Source organism: Trachemys scripta, chromosome 4 (genome assembly GCF_013100865.1).
Source record: "Trachemys scripta elegans isolate TJP31775 chromosome 4, CAS_Tse_1.0, whole genome shotgun sequence".
NCBI classification, from domain to species: Eukaryota; Metazoa; Chordata; order Testudines; family Emydidae; genus Trachemys; species Trachemys scripta.
Window position 1 is genome coordinate 23,990,148 of NC_048301.1, and position 23,990 is coordinate 24,014,137.

A 23,990-nucleotide genomic window follows, 5' to 3' on the forward strand; every position below is an offset into this window, starting at 1 on the left:
CTGAGAAATTCCTACAGTTATACTAGGAATTGAGGTTATTTACACTCTAGTGCGTTGCTAATTCCTGTAGACAACAATAGTATAGAAAACACTTTCCTTTTCAGTGATCACTACCAGATAGCTGTAGTGTACACAATAGCACCATCTTCTATCTGTCTTAGTACTTAAATTCCCCACTTTCCATGGTATCTGTACACCTTGTTAATGTTTATCCACACAAAACCCCAGTAAGATAGGGAAACAGATAAGATATAGAAAAAGGGTAACATTTTCAGGACCCTAAATCTCATTTTCAAACATGACTAAGGGCTTGTAATGAGCTCTAAATGGGTGTGATTTCTAAAACATACTATGATTGGTTGGCATAGACTTCTCCGGTGCACTTGAACATAGTGCAGTTTAAAACAGTACTACATTAAAGAAACACACTAAGGAACTTTTAGTGAGCACCAGCAGAATTGACAAGGACCAACTGATGTGCAACATATTAGTGTGCTTTAGAAATCACTCCTCCATACAGCACATTTTAACCTAAGTCACTTTTATGTAAAATTTCCAGAAGTGCCTAAGTGACTTGACAAGGGCCACACAGGAACTCTAAGTCAGAGGACGGAATTGAACCAGGTCTCAATAGTGCCCTTACCTGTAATTGCCTTGTTAAATAGCTATAAAAACAAGGGAAGGGAAGACTGGGATGAACAATATAGGCAGGAAACCTGACCCAGGAACCTATCCTTGCAACAAAGCTCGATGCCAACTCTGTCCACATATCTATTCAAGTAACATCATCATAGGACCTAATCACATCAGCCATGCCATCAGGGGCTTGTTCACCTGTACATCTACCAATGTGATATATGCCATCATGTGCCAGCAATGCCCCTCTGCCATGTACATTGGCCAAACCGGACAGTCTCTACGCAAAAGAATTAATGGACACAAATCTGACATCAGGAATCATAACGTTCAAAAACCAGTGGGAGAACACTTTAACCTGACTGGTCACTCAATGGCAGACCTGCGGGTGGCAATTTTGCAACAGAAAAGCTTCAAAAACAGACTCCAACGAGAAATTGCTGAGCTTGAATTGATATGCAAACTAGATACAATTAACTTAGGCTTGAATAGAGACTGGGAATGACTGAGCCATTACAAACATTGAATTTATCTCCCCATGTAAGTATTCTCACACTTCTTATCAAACTGTCTGTACTGGGCTTTTTTCTCTTACTTATTTGGCCTCTCAGAGTTGGTAAGACAACTCCCACCTTTTCATGCTCTCTGTATGTGTATATTTATATCTCTTCAATATATGTTCCATTCTATGCATCCATGAAAGCCTATGCTCAAATAAATTTGTTAGTCTCTGAGGTGCCACAAGTACTCCTGATCTTTTTAAGATAGCCAGGCATCAATTTAAAAAAAAAAACCTCACATTTTGTCTAAAGCTGCACTACCGCATGAACAGACACCCCACCCCCCCCATTGACTTCATCGAGGCTCTTCTCTGGCCCCATTTGCAAGTTAAGAGTCCACATTTTGAGGAAGAGGGTAACTGAATACTGTTAGCAGATTTAAAAAAAAATCTGTGCCATCTTAACAGGATTCAGTCTTGTGCAAACATCACTGTGCAGAACTCGAGAGAAATCCTCCTTCTCGACCCAGAAAATCTATATTGACTGGAACCCTAGGAATCTGAATAGGAAAAATTTTATAAAAGTGAAAGGAGTGCCACAAAGGCAATTCACAACAGCATATTGCTAATACTGATATATACCTTAGACAAGGGCTGCATAGTGTTTTATAAAGACACACACATCACATCCTTCATGGTCTCAGACACGAAAATAATCTATTAACGGTTCCAGAGAATCAATGATTCTGCATTAGGCCTGGTCTACACCATTTTTTCGTTAGGGGTGTGATTTTATACAAATCCAGTTAAACTGGTACAGCCCATGTCTAGTGCCGACATGGTGAATGTGATACTAGTATAACAGCATCCCCACTAGGGGGCCGTACTGCTTTAGCTGTATCAGTTCCTAAACCAATACAAGTGATTTTTAAAAAGTGTGACCCAGTACCAGCCCATAGGTTATCTAATACCCGCCTCCGTCTGACTCTCCGCTCAATTCGGAGTGGTCATCAGCAAACTGCGTAAGGCTTGAGAACCGCTGCTTCAGCCGACTCAAGAGCAGGCGGGGGAAAGGTGGAGCAGTCGCTGCATTATCATAAGAACTACAAGCCTGAAAAAGCCTTTTGTCAGCCCGGCCTGCATCTGACGGGGCCGGTTCCCGGCTGGCATCTTGCAGGGCCGCGATAGGCTCTGCCCCAGGGCGGCACGCCAGGCCCCAGCCCAGAGAGAAGAGAGCACAAGGCACCCCCCAGCCTCTCGGCTTCTTTGTCTCCACGACTTCCACCCTCCTCCCCAAGCGCTTCAGCCGCCCCCGAGGAGCCGCCAATCGGCAGCCAGGCAGAGGGCTCAGCCGGAGGGGTGTTGTCTCGCCCGCTGCCGCTGATTGGAGGCTTCCCCTTCCCCATAAGGCTCTGTCTCCCCCCGCCTCGCACTAGCGGCATCAGAAATAGAAAGGGAGAGAGCGGAGCAGAGCAGGTTGCGCTGTGCAGGGCTGGAACGTGTGCCGGGCGCTGCTGCCATCGCTACCCGGGGGAGGCCTCGTGAGTCCTTGATCTCGACCGATCCCGAGCCGCCGACCCCCGCTTCCAGCCCCTGCAATCCCGAGGAAGCCGCCGGAGCAGCAGCGGTGGTGCCCCCGTGCAGCGAGCGGGGAGCAGCAGCAGCACGCACCGGGCCTGCAGCAAGGGGCCGCGGAGAGCAGGATGGCGCTGGATTTCCTAGCGGGATGCGTTGGCGGTAAGAGAGGAGCGAGGCTCCCCCGGCTCTGGGGCTCCGCGCGAGTGCCTAGGGATTGCTGCAGTGATCCGGTTACATAAGCGGCTGCCAGCAGCGAGGGGTGGGAGCCGAGCCAGGGCGCTGGGGGCGCACAGCGAGGGGACCATGCGCTGGGGCAGCATGTCCGGCCCCGGGGTGCAGAGCAGGGGCCGCTTTGGAGGCGCACTGACGGTGGGGGATGCACAGTAGATGGGGTGGATCAGACTCTCCCCGTGCCGGGGCGGCTGGGGAGAAGGAGTCCAAGCGCTGGCGGGTCCTTCCCCGCCCTGCGGGCTGCTGGCGTGGCAGCTTCGCTCTGCCAGCGCCGGGAGCTTGACGCCTCCGCTCGCTCCGCGCGCCCTGAATGGCTCCGGCTCTTTGTAGGGGCCGGGCTGGGCCCATTGTCTCAGCCCGCGGTTGGAGGCTGGAGCGTGCGCGGAGCTGGTGCAGGAGCAGGGGGTGAGTCAGCGCCCAGGAGTCGGGTTTCTTCGCGGAAACGCGATTTCTGCTGCGTCCAGGGCCGCCAAGAGCAAAGGGGGGAGCTCGAACAATGAGCCGCATCTCTGTCCCCTCCCCCCGAACTGAGCATCATACCCTTCTCCATAGCTGCTCCCCAACCCGGTCACCTCCTTTGGCGCACGTCGTGAGTCTCCTCACCTCCCTTTCCCCCCAGAACAGCCACCATTTCCGCCCTCCCTCCCAGCCACCCCACAACGTGCAAACCCCGATGCTGAATGTGCCCCTGCTCGGGGCTTCCGGTTCCTTGTGCGCAATGCACACCCCGTGTAGTTCTTACACTAACTTCCACTGCCTGCCCACACGTACAAAGCACACAGAGGGGACTCTCATTCCTGCTAATCACATTGATGGGAAACGTGCCTAGATGCGGCATTAGCTGCTTTAAGCTTAAGTACTTCCCGTAGCAGGGGATGCCAGGGCAGGTGGGAAGGCCCTGCAAGGGGGTAGGGTATGGCACCCGCTTGACAATCTGTACTTGTGTTTCTTCCGCAATTGTGCGTAGCCTCTAACTTCTGTGTAGGGAATTGCTTGCCTGCCTCTGGCAATAGCTGTGAACTCCAGAGAGCAAGAGATCTTATCTCTGTTAGAAAGAATAGAGGCTTTTTCCATTAACAAGTCAAGACTAAGGATCAGTGGGCCATCTGAATAAAACAATGCAAGTGTAACCTTTCGCTTTCTCCCTTGGAAGAGATGTTAAATGGTTAGCTGACTGATGGCAGTAAAACCTTTACATAGAAGGTAGAGATGGGAGGGGAAAACACTATTGGAATCCACTGTTCTGTAAATGTATATAAGTATATAGTCATCAGGGTGGATTTCAGGAAGACTCAATATAAATCCTAGATTTCTACATAAAAGTGCATTCTTGTTGGTTGTTATAACCTTAATACATATTCTTCACAACTCTAGGGCCTGCTGCCATTATAGGTTTTCCCTTCTAGTGAGAGAATGGTATGGTAGATCTCAAATCAATGAAGGCTACACTCAGGATATGTCTACACTACCCACCGGATTGGCGGGCAGCGATCCAGTGGGGATTGGTTTATTGCGTCTAGTCTAGTAAATCTAGTCTAGACGCAATAAATTGACACACACACACCCCCGCCCTCTCCCATTGACTCCTGTGCTCCAGCGCCACGAGAGGCGCAGGCAGAGTCGACACAGTGAAGACACCACGGTAAGTCGATCTAAGTACGTCGACTTCCGTAGCTGAAGTTGCGTAACTTAGATCGATTTTCCCCCCCCCCCCGCCCCCAGACCAGGGCTCAGAAAGATCTCAAGACTTCTGGAATATGCTGCTCAATCAGTTTCACTTTTGTTTCTACTATCTGCCCCTCCCTTCTCACATTTATCTCCAGAACACTTCTCCTTGTCCAGATCTATTCCGCCCCCAACAATCTTCTATTCATTGAACTTTTTGAAACTTTGCACTTCTAGAGAGAGGTAAGGGATTGAAATCTCTGTACACAAATTTGCAGAGGGACAGTAGGGTTGAGGTCTGTTATTTCTCACCTTTGTATATTTATTTATTTTATTTAAAAACATTTTTGCGGTTAACAAGCATGTTATCTGTGGAGACACAAATCCACAGTTTGAGAACTGCAAAACTAAGCATCTCTGATGGTATCTTCTAGACTTAGCACTGAGTCCCATTGGGTAGATAGATTATTTAGGTTAATCTTTCTATACAGAAGCCCCTGGAGCCCCATAAGATTGGGTCCCTAATCTGTGAATTATTGGAACTCACTTAAAAAAACTTTTTTCTTAAACATTCCATGAATATATTGTTTCATACTTTAGAATTTATAATCTCTCTATTCCATGATGAGAGAGGTTTTTTTCCTCAAAAGGCATTTTATCAAAAAATCTGATTTAAATAAAAAAAACTTGATTTTTATCCATCCTGATAGTTGTGCTGTAGGGGATGTGCTAGATCTTTAACACCATACATCAGAATTTCATAGAGGATTTAAATATAGTAACTCCTCACTTAACGTTGTAGTTATGTTCCTGAAAAATGTGACTTTAAGCGAATCCAATTTCCCCATAAGAATTAATGTAAATGGGGGGGGGGTTAGGTTCTAGGGAAACTTCTTTCACCAGAACTGGTACACAGTGATGATGATTGTGAAGCTTGGTTGAGGTGGAGGAGTCAGAGGGTGGGATATTTCCCAGGGAATGCCTTACTGCTAAATGATGAATTAGCAATTGGCTGAGCCCTCAAGGGTTAACTCTCACACTCTGCAAGGCAGCAGGAATGGAGGGAGGGGAGACAGCATTGCAGACAGAGACTGTGTGTGTGTGTGTGTTGCACATTTCCCCTTTAAGTATGCTGACCCACTCTTAAGTACGCTGCCTTGTTAATTAGATCAGCTTGCTGAGACTGCAGCTGCTGCTAGCAAGCTCCCCCTGTCCTGAGCCCTGTCCTATGTCCCCCCGCTCTATGGAAGATGGGGTAAGCGGGGTGCAGGGGGGAGGGGGATACCCTGACATTAGCCCCTCCCTTCCCCCCTGCACAACAAGCAGGAGTCTTGGGGAGCAGCTCCAAGGCAGAGGGCAGGAGCAGCACATGGCAGTGGGGGAGGGACAGCTCAACTGCCAGCAATTGCTAGCCTGCTGGGCAGCTGCTGCACAGGGAACTTAGGGGAGCCGGGAGCTGATATGGGGGCTGCTGGTCCACCCTGGTTCCAAGCCCCCCACCAGCTAGCTGCAGCAGGCTGCTCTTCCTGCAAGTAATGGACAAAGCAGGCGGCTGCCAAACGACTTAGAAGGGAGCATTGCACAACTTTAAATGAGAATGTTCCTTAATTGATCAGCAACGAAACAACGTTAACTGGGATGATTTTAAGTGAGGAGTTACTGTACTTACGGTTAGATTCACAAAAGGACTTCAACACCGAACTCCCACAATAAGGCCCCAGTGGGGAGTTCTCTCTCCTTGCTTCTTACTAAAACAGCATAGGCATGTAACACCAAGAGAGGGCATGCAGCTGAGAATCCCAAACAAAGGGAGGTGCCTTGCTGCAGCCTAGAGTTGGGCGCTTATCTCCAAGAAAGGGGCAGAGCTTATCACAGGGCACTTGGCTTCATCTTGGCCCTTAGCTAGGTTAGGTAAGGAGCCACCTAGTATGCTGGCTTTTCATGACTCCTATTCTTAGGCACCAGTTTCTCCCAATTCATTGCATAAGAAGCCTAGGTGCCAAGATCAGGCTTTGTGAATCCCAGTGACTTTTTAGGCACCTGAGAGTTAGGCATGGCAACACTCACTGTCACCACGCCCACGTTCCTTTATCCATCTAGGCCTTAGTAACTGGGGCCAGGTCTCCACTCAGAAGTTAAGCTTATCCATATAGATAAGGCTAGGTCAATGGAAGAATTCTTCTGTCAACCTAGCAAAGGCTTCTCAGGGAGGTGGATTAACTACACTGAAGGGAGAACACTTTGCATCACTGCAGTGAGTGTCTACATTGAAGGGCTAGAATGGCACAGCTGCTCTGCAGTAGCAGATCATGTGTAGGCAAGCCCTTAGTGTATTTAAACAATGTCTAATGGTACATGGATGAGTAAGGGTAAAGCCACCAATCATCATTAAAGAACTGTTGTCGCTGAGTTTTTTTTATACTTCATTACCCGAAGACTTTCTTTACAGGCTTCAAAATAGTAGGCAAAGAACCTTACGCCTAGTCCTAACTGTGCCATAGTGAGATGATCTCTTCACTCCATTCAGTTAGGACTCGAGCAAATTCTATCAGGAGTACTGTGTTGGGACACTGCTTTCCACCACATCTGGAAAGACTGTTAGCCTATTCCTACAAGAAGCCTTGTTTGTCTCAGTTTTGCTCCTATCCAGTAAAGATCATATATACCTGACAATGATTTCCACTTCAAGGAAATCTGTCACTTCTACATGGACATGCCTGTGATACCACAATACTTGCGTACTGGGGATGACGACGTCCGTAGATTTTAAGTCCGGAAGGGATCATTAGATAATATAGTCTGACTGCCTGAATAACACACCACAGAATTTCACCCTTTCTTTAGCCCAGTGACTTGTTTGACTAAAGCATATTTTCCAGAAAGCTATCTAGTCTTAATTTGAAAACATCAAGAGACGGAGAATCCACCGCTTCCCTTGGTAATTTGTTCCATGTGTGGCCTGCCTGTAACAAAGTGCACCTTGAGTTACACTTAGAGTTACCAGCTCATTCTAAGACTACTGTAGTGTTGGATTGCTGTAAGGGAAAAAATGCTAGATCGTACAACCATAAAACTGCCATTTATCTTGTTGCAGGTGCTGCTGGGGTGCTAGTAGGACATCCATTCGACACAGTTAAGGTGGGTTGATTTTGAACAGGTTTAACTTCCACACTCTAGGCAGAAAGTAGTGCAAAAGTATTTACAAGGGGAAAAAATATAAACACCGGCATTTCAGAAGCTTAAGCCTGATGGTCCAAAACTTGAAGCAATCCTTTTCAAGTATTCTTCTAGACTTGCTGAAGCCCCAGATCTTTAAAAGCAAATGAAAACCATTTGAATATAAGATTCAAACCAGTAACAGGACAGAGTTTAAACTTAAGAATTTAGATCCAGGCTTGCTTCCCTGCAGCTGTTTATCACTGACATCTAAAACTGTCTGTACCCTCTCTTGTAATTTAATCTTATTTTGTTATGGGCTGGAATTTTTCCTTTTTTTTTAAAGTTTTCCTATTCACTCTGAAAGCATTGTTATATTGGCCAATAGTTATATCATTAGTGAACAAAAGCAATTAACTGCATGAAGCAGCAGTTTCACAATTTGACACACTGCTTTGGGCTTCTTTCCTTGAAGAGGAAAAAGAATCTTTTTACCTTTCCTAGCCAGAATTAATTTTTCCTTTGAGATGCTAATGATTATCAGCTGTACGTATCCTATGCAGATAGACTGAGATTTAGGATTCAAGTAGCTAGAAATAGAAGGCATATTAGATAAAAGGATAGTATTTTCAGAATTGGCTGTGTCTCTTGGAAAGTCAATGAGGCTTAGGCTCCTAAGTGTCGAAGTCACTTTTCAAAATGGGATATAGGCACTTTGAGAGTTTTACTCCGTCTAGTCACCTGTAAAGGCAGAATATAGTCTCCCAATAGAAGATGTACCCAGTAATAAATTAATATACTGTACTTGATAACTTTCTCCTCTACAGAGCATGCCATCTCACATTATGCTTATTAAGTTCAGCACAAAGCTGGATATCTAAATGCAGGAAATATCTGAAGACTATTAAGGGTGTGCATCGCCCTATTACATATTTTAGCCACATGGTTTATTATTGAAAAGACTCTATCTACTGGGTATTAAGTTCCTATCAGTTCAATGCAAACTGTTTACAATTCAGGATATGTTAACCTTCGCTATTAAACAGTTCGGCTACATTTCACTAAATGCATTCTCATTGATTGTATTACTTGGATTTGCAACTATTTTTAGAGTTGGTGCAGAGGAAAAGTACTAGGGCCCCACACCTGCAAAGATTTAATCATGCTTAAATGTATGGCTTGTGTCTAGTTTGATTGACTAAAGTGGAACTACTAAAATACATGCTTAACTTCAGGTTTTGGGAGATGTTTAACTCAATGGAACTACTGGGAGGATATAAAAAGCAAGTGCTTAAGTCTGAAGGATTGATACTCTAGTGCTGAATGTTCTAATAGTTGTAATTTTTTTAAATTAAGCATTATTTAATGTGCAGTGAGAGCTGGATTGGCTGTAGACTAACTGTTATGACAGTTCAATGGAGTATTGTCAATTTCTGTAATTGTGTTAATAGTTGTTGCTTTATTAAATCCAGGGTAACTTATTTTCGTACTGGTAGAAGGGAATAGTACTTTCCTGCTTTTTCCATACTGGAGAATAAAATACTAACCAGTATTTGTATAATCAGCCAGTATAATCACTATGGGGAAAACTAAGAATTTGTAACCGGTCTTTAAAAAGAGAGAACCGTTTATAAAATGCTGTATCTTGTGTGTTCTGTTAAGATTAACTCTACAGGACTGATGGCTAATTGGATTGGTGGTGGGTTTTTTTTAATTTTTTTTCTTTTTTTCTTTTTTCTTTTTTTAACTATACTAAAGTGTTAATAGACTAATTTTAAAAATGAGGAAGCTGCATTAATAGAGCCAGAATTCTGCTTCCTCCTCAACCTTTAAACCTTTTTGCCAGCAATCATGCTTCATAAGGGCAAAAACATGGGGGAGAGGGAAGGTGGGATGGGGGGGGGAGAGGGGAGATGGCGGAAACACATAGGATAAAGAATTAATTTCTAAAATCATGCTAAAACCAATCAAACAGATTTTGAGTCTAATCTCAAAAGCGGCAAACTCCCTTTCCCTGGTTTGTTGATGTAATGTGTAAAATTGCTTTGTTGCTTTTAACTGCCTTTACTTTCTGAGCTAGGGGCTGTCTTCATTAACAGCAAAAGTGTTACTTTGTTGTAGATGACAGATAAGCCTCATCACTGGAGAGTTACCTAGTAAGTATAGACCAGGTGAACACTTCTGTTTCTCTCAGTCTTAATTTATTCCAAAATGTATGATTAGTTCAAACAGACAACCTTATATAGTTCTCCCCTCCCCCCCCCCCCTTTTTTTCTTTTTAGTTTTTAAACTGATGTGTCCCATTACTAGTGTTCTGAATTGGAGGGAGTGGGGTATGAGAATCCCTTTTTAATGGGAACATTTTTAAGACTATAGATGTTCTTCTGAAACTTTCTGGTGTGCATTTCTCACCATGTGCTTAAGGTTGTGCACAAAGTGGTTGTGAAACTGGATCTTGGGCACACTTTCAATTGATCTGTTTCATCCACTTCTTAAATTTGAAATGCATATGTTTAGTTTAGACATATCTAAAATGCACCAAACTTGTGCACACTTAATATTTGCCTTTTTTACTGCTCACTCTTTGATATCTTAAAACAAATTCAGTAATTGTAAAGTGAAGTTACTTTTGGGCCTGCCTGTTTAAATCACCATGAATTGTCAGATGCAGGAAGGAGGAAGATAAGAATTTATCAGTAGATTAATGATATAGTATAATTTTGTAATAAAACCCACCTCTGCACAGACTCTCATAAGCCAAATTGCATAGCATAAAAGCATCAAACTTTTTTAAATATTTTGAGTAGAAAATAATGTGGCAGTGAGCCATGGATAAATTGCATTTATGAAACATTTACCTCCACTGTGCCAGTTAACACATCTCTGTCCTGACTAGTTCTGACATTGAGAATTGACGTGTCTTCAAACAGCTGCCATTTAAAAAGCAAACTAAATCCCTCCCATCATATCTAGATTTGGTGTTTTTATGCCCAATTATACTGGCCTAAGGTTTGAGAGGTAGTATTCAGTCCTGTCCAAGTGATAGGTTCAAGGTCCAATATTTCAGTTAGGACTAGAAACTGAAGCTTTATACCAAGGATTCCAATGTGGATACAGAGCACACTTTTGGCATCTTTTATCTGCAAACACTTGCGTATAGAAAAGTTATTGGGCAATGAAAGGTCTTAAACTTAAGTTATTTCCTTTACTTCCAAGGCCTATACAGTTTGGGACTCATTGTAAACAAGGTAACTTGGCTTTACAGCCAGGGGATATGAAAAATAGTACCAATAAAATTAAACTGCTCTTTTATTCATGGTAGCGTAGTATTAAATTTATTGGCATTGCTCAGAATGAGCGTCATAGCACACTTAACGGCTCTGCTACTTGTAACAATCCCAAATTAAGGCTGATAAATCTTTCACACCACACTATCACGTATTCAGTAATCTGTAGGAAATTAAGAGGCTATGATCTCTTTAAATCACATTGTAAACTTAGTTTAGTGTGGTTTGTAACCGGTTTAATATCTCACTCTGTACTGCAATATTTTAACAAGGTCTCTTCCCTGGAGTGAGTTGTCTTGCCATATGGCAGGCTAAAAAAGGTGCTCTTGTGCTTAGATAGTTCAAACCATCTTTTGCTTTTAAAAAGTGACCCTTGACATTTAGTTTGCCTATTACGTGATCTAATTCTTACTTTGAGGAAAATACTAATGATATTTAACTTTGAAAGTAAATTTTACTGTCTCTTTAAAAGTGAAAACTAAATATGAAACTTGAACAAAAAACAAACAAGGCCAAAATCCTTTCCTGACCCACACGTTGCCTTCACTATCATAGATATTCTGCTGTTGCTGTATGCATGGGTCTTCCATTGACACCGGTGGGAGCTTTAAGCAGATAGGGAGAACAGTTACTGGGGTCAAGAATCCATCATGCAAATTGGAGAACTACGGTATCTAGAATTAAAACTTCTTTTAAAAAGCATGTTTTGCTTTGAAATTGCAGCATATTGGATGGCTAATAGGTATTCCCTCCCAAAAATGCTCAGAACCCTGCACTCTGATAAACAAAGACAAAGTTCTAGCTTTATCATTCTAGCCAGAATCAATGTTAATTACTGGAATATGGCTTTTTACATGTGTGTATCTGAGTTTAAAAATGTTTATAAAGTGCAGGAGACAAATTGGGGAGGGGGGGTCAAATTGAAGTCTTAAAGGAGTGGCCTATAAATACATGAGAATACGGGGCCTTCCTCCCATGCCCTATCCCTTCTCATAGATTCATAGATTCTAGGACTGGAAGGGACCTCGAGAGGTCGAGTCCAGTCCCCTGCCCACATGGCAGGACCAAATACTGTCTAGACCATCCCTGATAGACATTTATCTAACCTACTCTTAAATATCTCCGGAGATGGAGATTCCACAACCTCCCTAGGTAATTTATTCCAGTGTTTAATCACCCTGACAGTTAGGAACTTTTTCCTAATGTCCAACCTAGACCTCCCTTGCTGCAGTTTAAACCCATTGCTTCTGGCTCTATCCTTAGAGGCTAAGGTGAACAAGTTTTCTCCCTCCTCCTTATGACACCCTTTTAAATACCTGAAAACTGCTATCATGTCCCCTCTCAGTCTTCTCTTTTCCAAACTAAACAAACCCAATTCTTTCAGCCTTCTTTCATAGGTCATGTTTTCAAGACCTTTAATCATTCTTGTTGCTCTTCTCTGGACCCTTTCCAATTTCTCCACATCTTTTTTAAAATGCGGTGCCCAGAACTGGACACGATACTCCAGCTGAGGCCTAACCAGAGCAGAGTAGAGCGGAAGAATGACTTCTCGTGTCTTGCTCACAACACACCTGTTAATACATCCCAGAATCATGTTTGCTTTTTTTGCAACAGCATCACACTGTTGACTCATATTTAGCTTGTGGTCCATTATAACCCCTAGATCCCTTTCTGCCGTACTCCTTCCTAGACAGTCTCCACACACAATTACAGTGGCATCTTTCTGACCAAAAATATACTGTTTCAGTCTAGAAAAACTATGGGTAAAGTGCATGTTGCATAGGGAGTATATATAAATCACAGTAAATAAAGATCACTTGGAGCACTGTAGCTTAGAAATATGCTTTATAAAGCTTATTGAACACTTAAGTTAGCATTCTGCCTTTAAATCCTGGGTCTACTTTTCTTTTTTATTTTGAAAGAGCCTTGTGATTTTTTTTTTTTTTTTTGGGTGCCCAATTTGAGACACATTAGCAGTCCCGATTTTTCAAAAAGTGCTGAGCACCTGTGAGAAAAATCAGACCTCATTAAGGTGACTTAAGTTGGGCATCCACAAACACTAGCCATTTTTTTTTTAAATCTTGGTCCGGACATTCTAAAATTGTTCATTTGAGGACTGATAGTATGTCACTGGCCACATTTCCTGCTTAGTTTGTAGATCAATTATAAAAATTCTCCATTACATCCCAAAGCGTTGACAAATATCATTAACATCTAGGTTAAGAAAGCTTTGGTTTTTAGCATGGGTGAAACCTATTGCCAGTTTTCACCCTATTGCACTTTCAAAATGGCTAAATATTTCCCATTTTTAATAAAAAGGACTTAGTTTAATGAACGCTCCCACTCTCTCCCCCCCCCCCCCCCAGGTTTAATCATCATCTCAAAAGCAATCAACTCTGAACATCTCTTTAAAATGATTTTACATTGCCATTTATGGCATTCTGATATCTTTACTGTGTGCTTTGTGTAGACACTACTATAATATATCTCCATATATAGGTACCAAGCACTAGTGTACCAGTTACATCAATATTACCATACAAATAACTTCTTCTCACTAAACTTCTTGTAGGTGCGCCTTCAAGTACAAAGTGTAGAGAAACCTCTCTACCGTGGGACCTACCATTGCTTTCAATCTATCATAAGGCATGAATCAGTAAGTAGCCAATTGCTGTTTTATACAAGGATAAATAAATGTATTTAATGTGATTAGAAAAACTATGAAATGGTAGTGTTTTACACTGATCTTAATTGAGCTCCAAATGGTGAAACTCACATTTCATCAGGACAGGTTTGTTATCTCTGGATCTTCCAAACAGTTAAGAATTTGCACCAAATCTTTTCAAACCTGGTTGTCAAAGCACTGGAATGACCTGTAATCTAGATGTCAAATGCATAAACAAGATCCAATGGTTGGAAATTGAAGTCAACAAAGTTAACGCTTTGGAAATAAGATGCAATTTTTAAAAAAGGGAATTAACAATTGAACATCTTAAATCTCTGTGGAGGGTTCATCACTTGGAGCAATGGTCCCCAAACTGTAAGGCATGCCCCCTAGGGGAGCATGGAGGAAGTTCAGGGAGGCATGCGGTGGGCCCTGGGCCAGACCCCACAGTGTGGTGGGGAGGGAGCACTGCAGCTCTGCTCCACCCCCAGATGTAGCTACTCTGTTGAGCCAGCTGCAGTAACAGAGGGGATTTAGACAGATTCCATTACTAGCGGGAGGGGAGGGGAGTGACAGGAAAAGTAGGGCACCACTGACTCGAAGTCTTTAAACAAAGACTGGATGTCTTTCTGAAAGATGCTCTAATTCATCCACAAGTTATTGGGCTGGATACAAAAATAGCTGAGTGAAATCTGTGGTATGTATAATACAGGAAATCAGACTATATGATCATAATTGTCCTTGTGACATAGTTACGAGAACTTTAAACATTTAACTAGCAATGTTCTTATGCTGAAAGATGCTCTTTGGAGTTCTAGCTGTTGATCTAATTATTGCTTAACGCAGACAGACAATGTTGTACTCCTCTACCCTGATATAACGCAACCCGATAGAACGCTAATTCGGATAAAACGCGGTAAAGCAGTGCTCGGAGGAGGGCTGCACCCTCCGGTGGATCAAAGCAAGTTCGATATAACGTGGTTTCACCTATAACGTGGTAAGATTTTGGGGGGGGCTCCCGAGGACAGCGTTGTATCGAGGTAGAGGAGTACTTTGTAGGGAATCTCTGCCACCAGCCACCTTGTTGAGAAGTTGGAGCAACAGTTGTACAAGAGCTGAAGAGAAGCTTATTTTCTATGCAGTCTTAGAAAATAATTAACACTATTCTTAAATAGCATTTTGTTTTTAATTTATTTTCTAGGCATTTGGACTTTATAAAGGTATTGGGTCACCAATGATGGGACTTACCTTCATTAATGCACTTGTGTTTGGCGTTCAGGGAAACACAATCCGTGCTCTCGGAAAAGACACTCCTTTAAACCAGTTTCTTGCAGGTTCGGCAGCAGGAGCCATTCAGTGTGTGATCTGCTGCCCTATGGAGTTAGCTAAGACAAGAATGCAACTTCAGGGAACAGGTGAATACAGTCTAAAGTCAAAGAATTACAAGAATTCTCTAGATTGCTTAGTTAAAATCTACCAAAAGGAAGGTTTGAGAGGCATCAACAGGGGCATGGTTTCCACATTCCTAAGAGAGACACCGAGCTTTGGCTTTTACTTCCTGACATACGACTCTTTGACCAGATACCTAGGCTGTGAAGTGGAGGACAGTTACATCATCCCCAAATTGCTGTTGGCTGGAGGCATGTCAGGAATTGTATCCTGGCTGTCTACCTATCCTGTGGATGTGATCAAGTCCCGGCTTCAGGCAGATGGAGTCAGAGGAGTTGTTCAATACAATGGAATTCTGGACTGTGTTAGAAAAAGTTACCGTGAGGAAGGTTGGAGGGTGTTTACAAGGGGTCTTACTTCTACACTCCTCCGAGCTTTCCCCGTCAATGCAGCTACTTTTGCCACTGTCACAGTGTTTCTTATGTATATGAGGTCGGAAGAGAATCTACATGAATGTGAGGCAGGTCCAGCAATCCAGCAGCCTTCAAGCTTGTGAATTCATTGTTCAGTGATCTGACACATCTGTTACATGTTTATTTTCTGGAGTTCATTTTACGGGGCTTATTTTTGTAAACATTTTATCTATAGAAATTGTGTAAATAAATTCTGTCTGTATAAAGGCTGTTACTTAGGATTTCATCTCATCACTTCTATAAGCAGCTTATTGCCTTTTATAATGATCAAAATGTGTTAATCCAGGCAATGTAGCGATCTGACTTTAAAAACATACTGTACAGACACTGCTGCTCTATCACTATGTATGGTCTGGAGAATCTTGTAATACCAGAAACCAGGTTTTCTTCCAATCATGTTTTGAATGACCAAGAGGATCATGTTGTTTGAATACAAAAAATGCTCTTTTGTATTTGACTGGGACACCTGTAGCCTTTATTAGAAGTCATGGTTTACTATGCTGGAGATGTTACAGAGAACTCTTAAATGTTTAAGGCATGGTGTAGCCTTCAGCTAGCCACATCTTTCTCCTTGGCTTTTGTAAATTTGAGTTTAGTTATTTAAGTAACTTCTCTCACTTCCTTCTATACACAGATGTATTGTTTCATTGTGCTTAAAAGGAGCATTTGAACCCCACCTACATTTGTTTCTTTAAATTGCAGAGTTAAGGAGACTCTAGGCAAGTGAGGTTGATGGCATGATTTGCTTTTATTTTCAACTTTATTCATTTTTGCGTGTGTGTGCATGGAATGTGTTAACTAGCTTTAGTGCAAGCAGCTTTCGTTCTTCTGGAGAGGTTTATGTAATTGCATGCCACCGCTCACCATTCTCCAAACAAGCAATATGGCAGTCAGTGATGTGTAATACGAAGTCCTTTCTTAGTTACTGCTCAAATTGTTAAACTGGGGGGTCATCACTTATATAAAAAAAAAAAAAAAAGTATAGTGGTGAAAATACACAGAAGCATAGAGGTGGAGGTTCCATATGCCACTGTGGAATAATGGATAGGGGTGTAATGCTGAAATGCCTAAGAGAGGGGATTAGGGTTTGGTATTACATTAAGTTCTTGTACTACACTGTCCTGACTTTGTGTATTTGGTTACAGTGCACTGGATAAAGTCATACTGAAAAGGGTTCTGGAGAACCTTTTGTAACATTCACCAGCTGTTATATTTATAGCAGTGTGCCCAAAAGGGATTATTTTAATGGCTTTAAACAAAATTATCCAATACTTTGGATAAGAACCACGATTGCTTGGCACAAACAGATAATGGGGAAGCATGTTAAATGTATCAAGCTTGCTCGGTGAGATAGTGGATGTTGAACATGTTACACTTCTGCTTGGGACAGGTGCAATATGTATTTACACTTTTTAAAAAACTTTCAGTTCATAGCATTTTGTACTGTAACAAAATATGCTGGAGAAACCTGTAAAACTGGTATGTCTCTATATACCTTGGAGGTATGTTGGATGTTTTGGTGCCTACTTGCACTGAGATTCAAACTGAATGTGAAACATGTCTGCTAAGATGTATATGCACAACAATTCAGAGCAAAGACAATTACACCTTTGTACAGTATTCTGTATTTACTGTAATATAAACTTAAGGAATAAAATTTTTAAAAATTTTGACTTCAGTCCTCTGCTCTTTTTATAAATAGAAGTGACCCTGTGTTAACACTTCTGTATTTAAACACCCTTTTGACTTGACTAATATACCTAGCTTCCAAAAGGATTGAAAGACGCACATTTTCTTTACCTAAAGGAATTTATTTTCTACACATACTCCTGATAGCAAAAGGTATAGCAATGGGCTATTTTCAGCATGAGTGTAAAAGCTGAACTAAACTGATCTCTTTAAAACAGCAATGCTTTAAGGTAGGTTTCAAGCTGCTTACTAATAATGCTTTTTCTTTCTTTATGGCCAGAAGAATAGGGTGACCGGACATCCTGAAATTAAGGGCTTTGTCTTCTATATATCCAGCTACACTGTCTGTGTGTCTCTCTCTCTCCCTCTCCCCTCCCTCCCCCCATTGATTTTTCACTTTTGCTAACTAGCTGCCCAACAGAAGTGTGACTGGGTACATGGTACCTCTTACACAACAGCTCTGGGCCTACTGTATTTATTTTATTGATGACTTCCTTATTGTTAGCTGTGTTGGTTCTGGAGAATTATGCAGGCTTGCTGATCAGCAGAGTTAAGTTCTGACTGCAGACTCAATTAGTGGTATTGATGCTTGAGCCAGAAATAATAAGTTTGCTTTCCAGATTCATGTGTGACTGTGCAGGGCTAGTTGCTTTTTTGCGGGGAAGCTTTTCCAGTAAAGTGAAGCAAACTCATGGAAGAAACACTGAGAACTCAGTAATGCCACTTTCAGAAGTATGATTGTGCTTTTAAAAGGGATGTATAGTTAGATCATGCTGTTACTGGGATTCCTCCCAACACTTACTTGTATAATATTTAAAATGCCTCAGCATGGCTTCTTTACATTCCAGCTAAAGGAAAAATAGATCAGGTTACAGGCTAAAAACCTGACTGACTACATGCTGCACTTCATGGAAATTAAAAAGAAATGATGTTGCAGGATAAGAAATCCACTTGGGATGAGCAGGCTTCTGATGTGTTATGTGACCTATAAAAGGAACATGATCACCCCATTGCTGGTAGGAATTAGTAGATCTCTATGACTGTTCACATTTCCTTATATTTAGTGATGCTCGGCAAAAGGAGGCTCACTTCTGGCTTGGCAGAAGTCATCTGTGGTTGGCACTTTCCCCAGCCACATAGAAGATTAGTACTGAAAAGGAACAGTTAGCAACCAGTTTGACTAGAATTGCTCCTTCTTTTCCTTTACTGTTCTAGGAACCAGCCATGATCTTGCTGCCATACTGCTTCAGTTATCACAGCAGTGGCACCTTGGAAAAACTGCAGGGAGGAAGCAAGAGGCATGGAAAGAGTTCATGCAGCCTCCTCAGAGCAGGAGAACTTCCTTCCCAGAGGAAGGAGGGCTGTGACTGTAGAATGGGGTTATATATAGCCACACTTTGAAGGGACAGCACCCCACTCTGCTCAATCCACACACTTGCAAAGTCTGCTTGGAATAAAAACTGAAATAAAACTCAACCCTCCCCCCAAAGTTTAATACTGCTACTACTGTGGTGGCAAAGGCAGCCATCTTGCTCCAATATTGTAAGTGAGCTCCACAGAAGAGGCTGTAAGACAGTTGCCAATTCATCTTACATGCCAGTTAACTGACAGACAAGGTGGGTGAGGTAATACCTTTTTATTGTGCCAATTTCTGTTGGTGAGAGCCGTTTTCAAACTTGCACAGCTTTTCTTCAGCTCTGTGGAAGTTCAAAAGCTTGTCTCTCACCAGCTGAAATTTGTCCAATACAAGGTGGCTGAGGTAATATCTTATCTCAAATAGCCTGGGACTATCAGGGTTACAACAATGGCAGTTATTTGACAAACATTTGTGCTGCTTCTAACTATTAAAGCAAGTTAGGCAACAGCTTAAATCCTCTCAGTGGGATTCACAGTGTTTGTCTCAGATGATTTCATTTTCCTGTAAAATGTTCAAATACCAAGCAGTAAATCAGGATTATTAGACTATTTGGCACATATTTCAGCTATAGCATGCTGTATACCTTTATCCAGCTGAGATGGAGGAGACATGCACCAGCAGTTAACAGCAAGTCAATTCAGGGTCTATTTCAGAATATAGCTCATTGCTCTCAAATTATGTTTAAAAAAAGCTAAACAGTTCTTGGAATTGTTGGAGGAACCATGTTCAGCTATCTCTTCTATTTTTATTAGCTTTCCCTTGCAGCCTTGTGTAACAAAATGGGTGAGAGGGAGGACAGAGAAATTCCATTTAAACTAGGGTTTAGGTTTTGGCCCCTAAAGCAAATACCACAACCTACCTCTTATAGAGTTTCAGCTGTAGCTCTCAAAGTGCTTTACAGAGGAGATAAGTAGCATTAGCACCTCACCTATCCTCTTTATTTAGAAAGAAATGGAACAATTTAAGCAGGAGTTTGGAGTACAGCCCTGAACAGGAAACTGAATTAAAAGGAAACTATGCTCTTATTGCATGGGAAGGCAACTGTTGGAATTATTTCCTTTCTTTCACCCATTTAACATAATGTGCAGATAGCAAGACCCTGTGGTGGACATCAAAAAGACCAAGCAGGCCCCCTCAGAACATTGTTATAGACACAGGTGTGCTATCAACTCCCATTTTTACTTACTTAGCAAAATACAGTGGAACATTTAATGTCTTATGACTTATTGTTGGGATACTTTTAAAAAGGAAATACAAATGTCAGACCTTATTCCTTGCAAAGGCAGCTTTTAGATGAGAACACAGGTGTTAGGGCAGTACTTTCTAACATTTCTTCAAAAGTTTCTCTCTCTCAGTAAAATCTCTCAAATTGGGTTTCTGGGTATACTGCTGTGTAGACTGGTAGCCTTAGATGAAAGCTGCTCTAAAAGACTTCACATCATACTGCAGGCTTATAGGTAGGTAATTATCCCTGTTTTACAGTGGGAAGGGGAAAAGCAGAGACCATTTCACTTCTGTGGCAAGATCCCACTGCAGTCAAACAGCAGTAGAAATAAAACCCAGGAATCACCTCCCTCTCCAACTCCCAGAGAACAGTTCCTTGATACTATTGTTTTGATGGAATACAGCAGCAGCAATCTACAATTAATGCAAGGGACAAAGACAATAACCTAAAGTGATGGTGGGACTAAGACAGGTCTGACCAGAGACCTCAACAGATTTTGTGTCTTTTAAACCAGTTTAATTTGGAAATTGTACATAACACTGATAGAACCCTAAAGTACTATTTTTCACAAAGCATTTGAGGTGAGCTGTGGAAAGTCCTATACTGTTTGAAGTCTACTCACCAGATTTCATCAAAATATGGATTCACTACTGCTCTATAGCCATTATCATCTCATCTTTAAGATTGTACTCTTACAGGTATTTTGTACAGCTCATGTTGAAAATACAAGAAGATAAATTCATACATATGCATGAAAATAAAAGTAGTGTGTACTTAATACAAAAGTGGTGTTCACCTAATACAAGTAAGGTAACAGACTGGGCAGAACCAGGAAGGGATTCCTTTTATAGTAAAAAGGATTGAGGATAGTACAACTAGTACAAGACTGGTTTTCAACATAGTACATATCCTCCTCTAAGAAATATTTATAACCATGCATAGGTCAGCACTTACTGCCATGGTGGTATTGTGCCATATGCAAGGGCTGGGTTATGAACACTAAGTAGATGGGTTTTAAGTTTTCCATTCTATCCCATACTAAGTTTCACATCAGTATATCACACAGTTAAGTTTGGTGAACTAGTATTGCAAAGTCATCTTATTTCAATCTAGTTTGGGACCAGAAGTGGAGATGGCGAGTTCTCCATAAGTAGCCAACCTAATCTCCCCAACCCCGTTTGGAAAACTTGTCTGTTCTTAAATTCAGGACAATGCACAATATGTTACATCTAAACATAAATCTGCACTAGAATGTCAGAGTGGCCAAATAATTGAGGGACACATTAGCCAGAAATATTATAGGTATGCAGATACTATTTAAATTCTCCAGGAATAGAAAACAAAATATGGGTGAACTGAAGCAAGTGACAGTTCTTTAGTTCTAAGCTCCATTAAACACTTCCACGTAAGGCCAAATTTTATACATTAATTCTCCCCCTCCACTTTCCCCCTTTAAAGTTAACTATTGAATAGGCCTAAAACAAACTTCATTAGCACATCATTGTACCCATCACCCCTAGGGTCAAAGAGCTCACTGTGCCAGCACGGACTGTCCCAGAGAGTTCAGGGAGCACTTGTTTCCCTCAGCAATAACAGTTTAATCCCAGATACAGTTGTAGTTAAACAATCTAGTGTTTAAGAAACAGAAATGCACAACAGCCAAAGGGAAACCAGTTAGGGGACAACTACAAAAAGCCTTACTAGCAGTCAGGGGATCAGTTTGTAACCTCTTCAGGGCAAGGATTGGCTCTTACTATATATTTGTACAGCACCTAGCACAAAAGGGGCTCTAGGCAATCCTGGTGACAAATTAAATATTAATTTATGCAACTGGGCCAGTCCTAAGAATTGGACACTTCCTGGCATGTGCCCATGGTCTTTTCTTTACCTAGAAAGTGTGGCAAAAAAGGGAATTAACAATTTCTAGATAGTATCTATATGGCAAGCCTCAAGCTGACTAAATAAATTTAACTACACTTATATAGTGTAGCCCCCAAGGAGATTACCTAGATTCCTGGGGCTGTCTGCTGGCAGCTCAGGGAGGGGGAGCCAAGGCAAACTCAGAGTCTGTTCCTCCCAGGGAGTTCAGGAAAGGGGAGAAGCCATTTTGGAGTCAGTGTGGAGCCAGCCAGGGCAAGGGCAGGACTGGGTGTGTAGGAAGTTAGTAAGTCCCAGGCCTGCTTGCAGAGTTCCTCCTGAGAACTGGCCTCTAGGGACCTGAAAACAAGATCCCTCAGCTGGGTTTTTCCTTTTCCACTGGTGATTCCCAGTTTGTAGAGTTTTGCTGGGAAACTTCCCCAGCCAGGCTGAGTTAGCCCTCCAGCTTCCTCGAGGAGACCAGTCACCACATGGTCAGCTCTGCTCTGGCTGCTAGTCCAGGGCTGCTGCCTGCTGTGTGTGTGTGTCCGGACACTGGGCTAGGAGACTACAGTTTGGATTTTAGTACACCTTGAGCCCTGCACCCCTTTGTGGTGAGTGGAAATCCTGGGACCAAAGCAGCCTGATTCCTGCCTGAAGAAGATCCCTGCCAGCAGAGATCAGCCCCTCTGCAGTGACTGAGGAGTCCAAAGTCATCTCTGAACCTGAGAATCATTCATTTTATTAAAGCTAATGTTTAAAAAATTATATAATACATAGGTTGAGAAAAGAGTGTCTGTACATCTGCATATAGTGCTTAGATTATCCACAAATACAACGTTTGTTTTAAAGTCATAAGATACATAGTGCATAATCAGTAGGTGAATGAATTTAAGAATACAGTTTAGATATTTAGTATCCATGCATTCAGGTACATTACTCATGAAAAAAGTTATACAGAGAGTTCATAGCAGAAAGCAAAATATATCAATGAGTGAAGATTGTCCCTCACTAATTGAGAATTTAGGATAGGTTTTCCATTTAGAGAAAAAACAGTCCGTCAGGAAAGTATTTGAGTTACTTTCCCAACTGCGCTTCTCATTGGCATGCCAGCTCATTCCTCCTGATATTGCCAATGTCCGGTGATGTGTTCTATGGAGATGTCCCTCGACCACCTGATGGCGTCCGACACCATGAGTTGCTGCATCAACCGAGCGTAGCGTTGACCAACTCCACATTCTCTCAGCACTCATTCATTACCGGGGTCTCATGCGCCCATGGCTCCAATGATCAGCGCGTGAGTTTGGACTTTGTCGCCTGTAGCTATCAGGGTGTCGGCCAGAGGGGTATATTTCTCCAGCTTTTGAGATCGGGCGTCATAGAAAGCCGGGGTCCTGTTTTCAAAGGGCACTGTGACTTTAATATTACTTTTTCAGTTGAGCAATTGCTAACATTGACACAGGGAAGTAGAGAGAAGGCTGGCTGTGGGATTGCGAATTGTTTATGAGACACTGAATATTGAAATGTAATCCTCCAATAAGAAAATGCTTGATAAACTGCATGTAGTAAGACTGCAGTCTCATGAAACTGAAATTCACACATTTCGACATTTTAGATCCTTAGCCTCGGGGCCTTAATCTGTACTGCTTTACAGAACGCCTTTTTGTTAAAGGGCTGGACAGTGGCTTGTGACAGCGTGGCAGTATTTGCCCCCCACTAGCAAGCATCGATAATGCTGGGAAAGAGTTAAGTGGGTCCTGATGACTTATTGGGTCCTGTCTAGATTCTAAAAAGGGGTGGTGTATTTAGTAAACATTAGCTAACACATGTTAGGGTTACCATATTTTGTGCCTCCAAAAGGAGGACACTCCACAGGGCCCTGGCCCCGCCCCCTCCCCGCCCCCAGCCCCGCCCCCTCCCCAAAGTCTCCACCCCCTCCCCTGCTTCCCGCGAACATTTAATTCGCGGGAAGCCTGAGCAGGTAAGGGCAGGGTGTGTGTGGGGGGGTGCGGCCCAGGCTGGCCCCCCCGGCGGCTCCAGCCTGGGTCGGCTCGGGCCCTGGGGTGCCGGCCCTGGCCCCCGGCCGACCACCCCCGGCCCGCCCAGCACTGCCGGCCGGCCCCCGGCGGCCCAGCGCACCCCCCCGGCTCCCGGCCCCGCGGCCCAGCGCACCCCCCCGGCTCCCCGGCTCCCGGCCCCGCGGCCCAGCGCACCCCCCTCGGC

General features: G+C 42.7%; 1 protein-coding gene across 2 annotated transcripts; it reads left to right on the forward strand.

The window, feature by feature from the left end:
* Window positions 1-2,158: 2,158 nt before the first annotated feature.
* Window positions 2,159-17,249, forward strand: SLC25A29 (solute carrier family 25 member 29). 2 transcript variants are annotated; one of them, XM_034767984.1, is made up of 5 exons: window positions 2,159-2,872; window positions 7,704-7,747; window positions 9,887-9,921; window positions 13,625-13,708; window positions 14,919-17,249. In XM_034767984.1, exon 5 carries the CDS (start codon window positions 14,952-14,954, stop codon window positions 15,660-15,662), a length of 711 nt encoding a protein of 236 aa, XP_034623875.1. In that variant the 5' UTR covers window positions 2,159-2,872; window positions 7,704-7,747; window positions 9,887-9,921; window positions 13,625-13,708; window positions 14,919-14,951; the 3' UTR covers window positions 15,663-17,249. The 2 variants fall into 2 exon arrangements, with proteins under 2 accessions (XP_034623875.1, XP_034623874.1); XM_034767983.1 differs by lacking the exon at window positions 9,887-9,921.
* The last annotated feature ends 6,741 nt before the right edge of the window (window positions 17,250-23,990 follow it).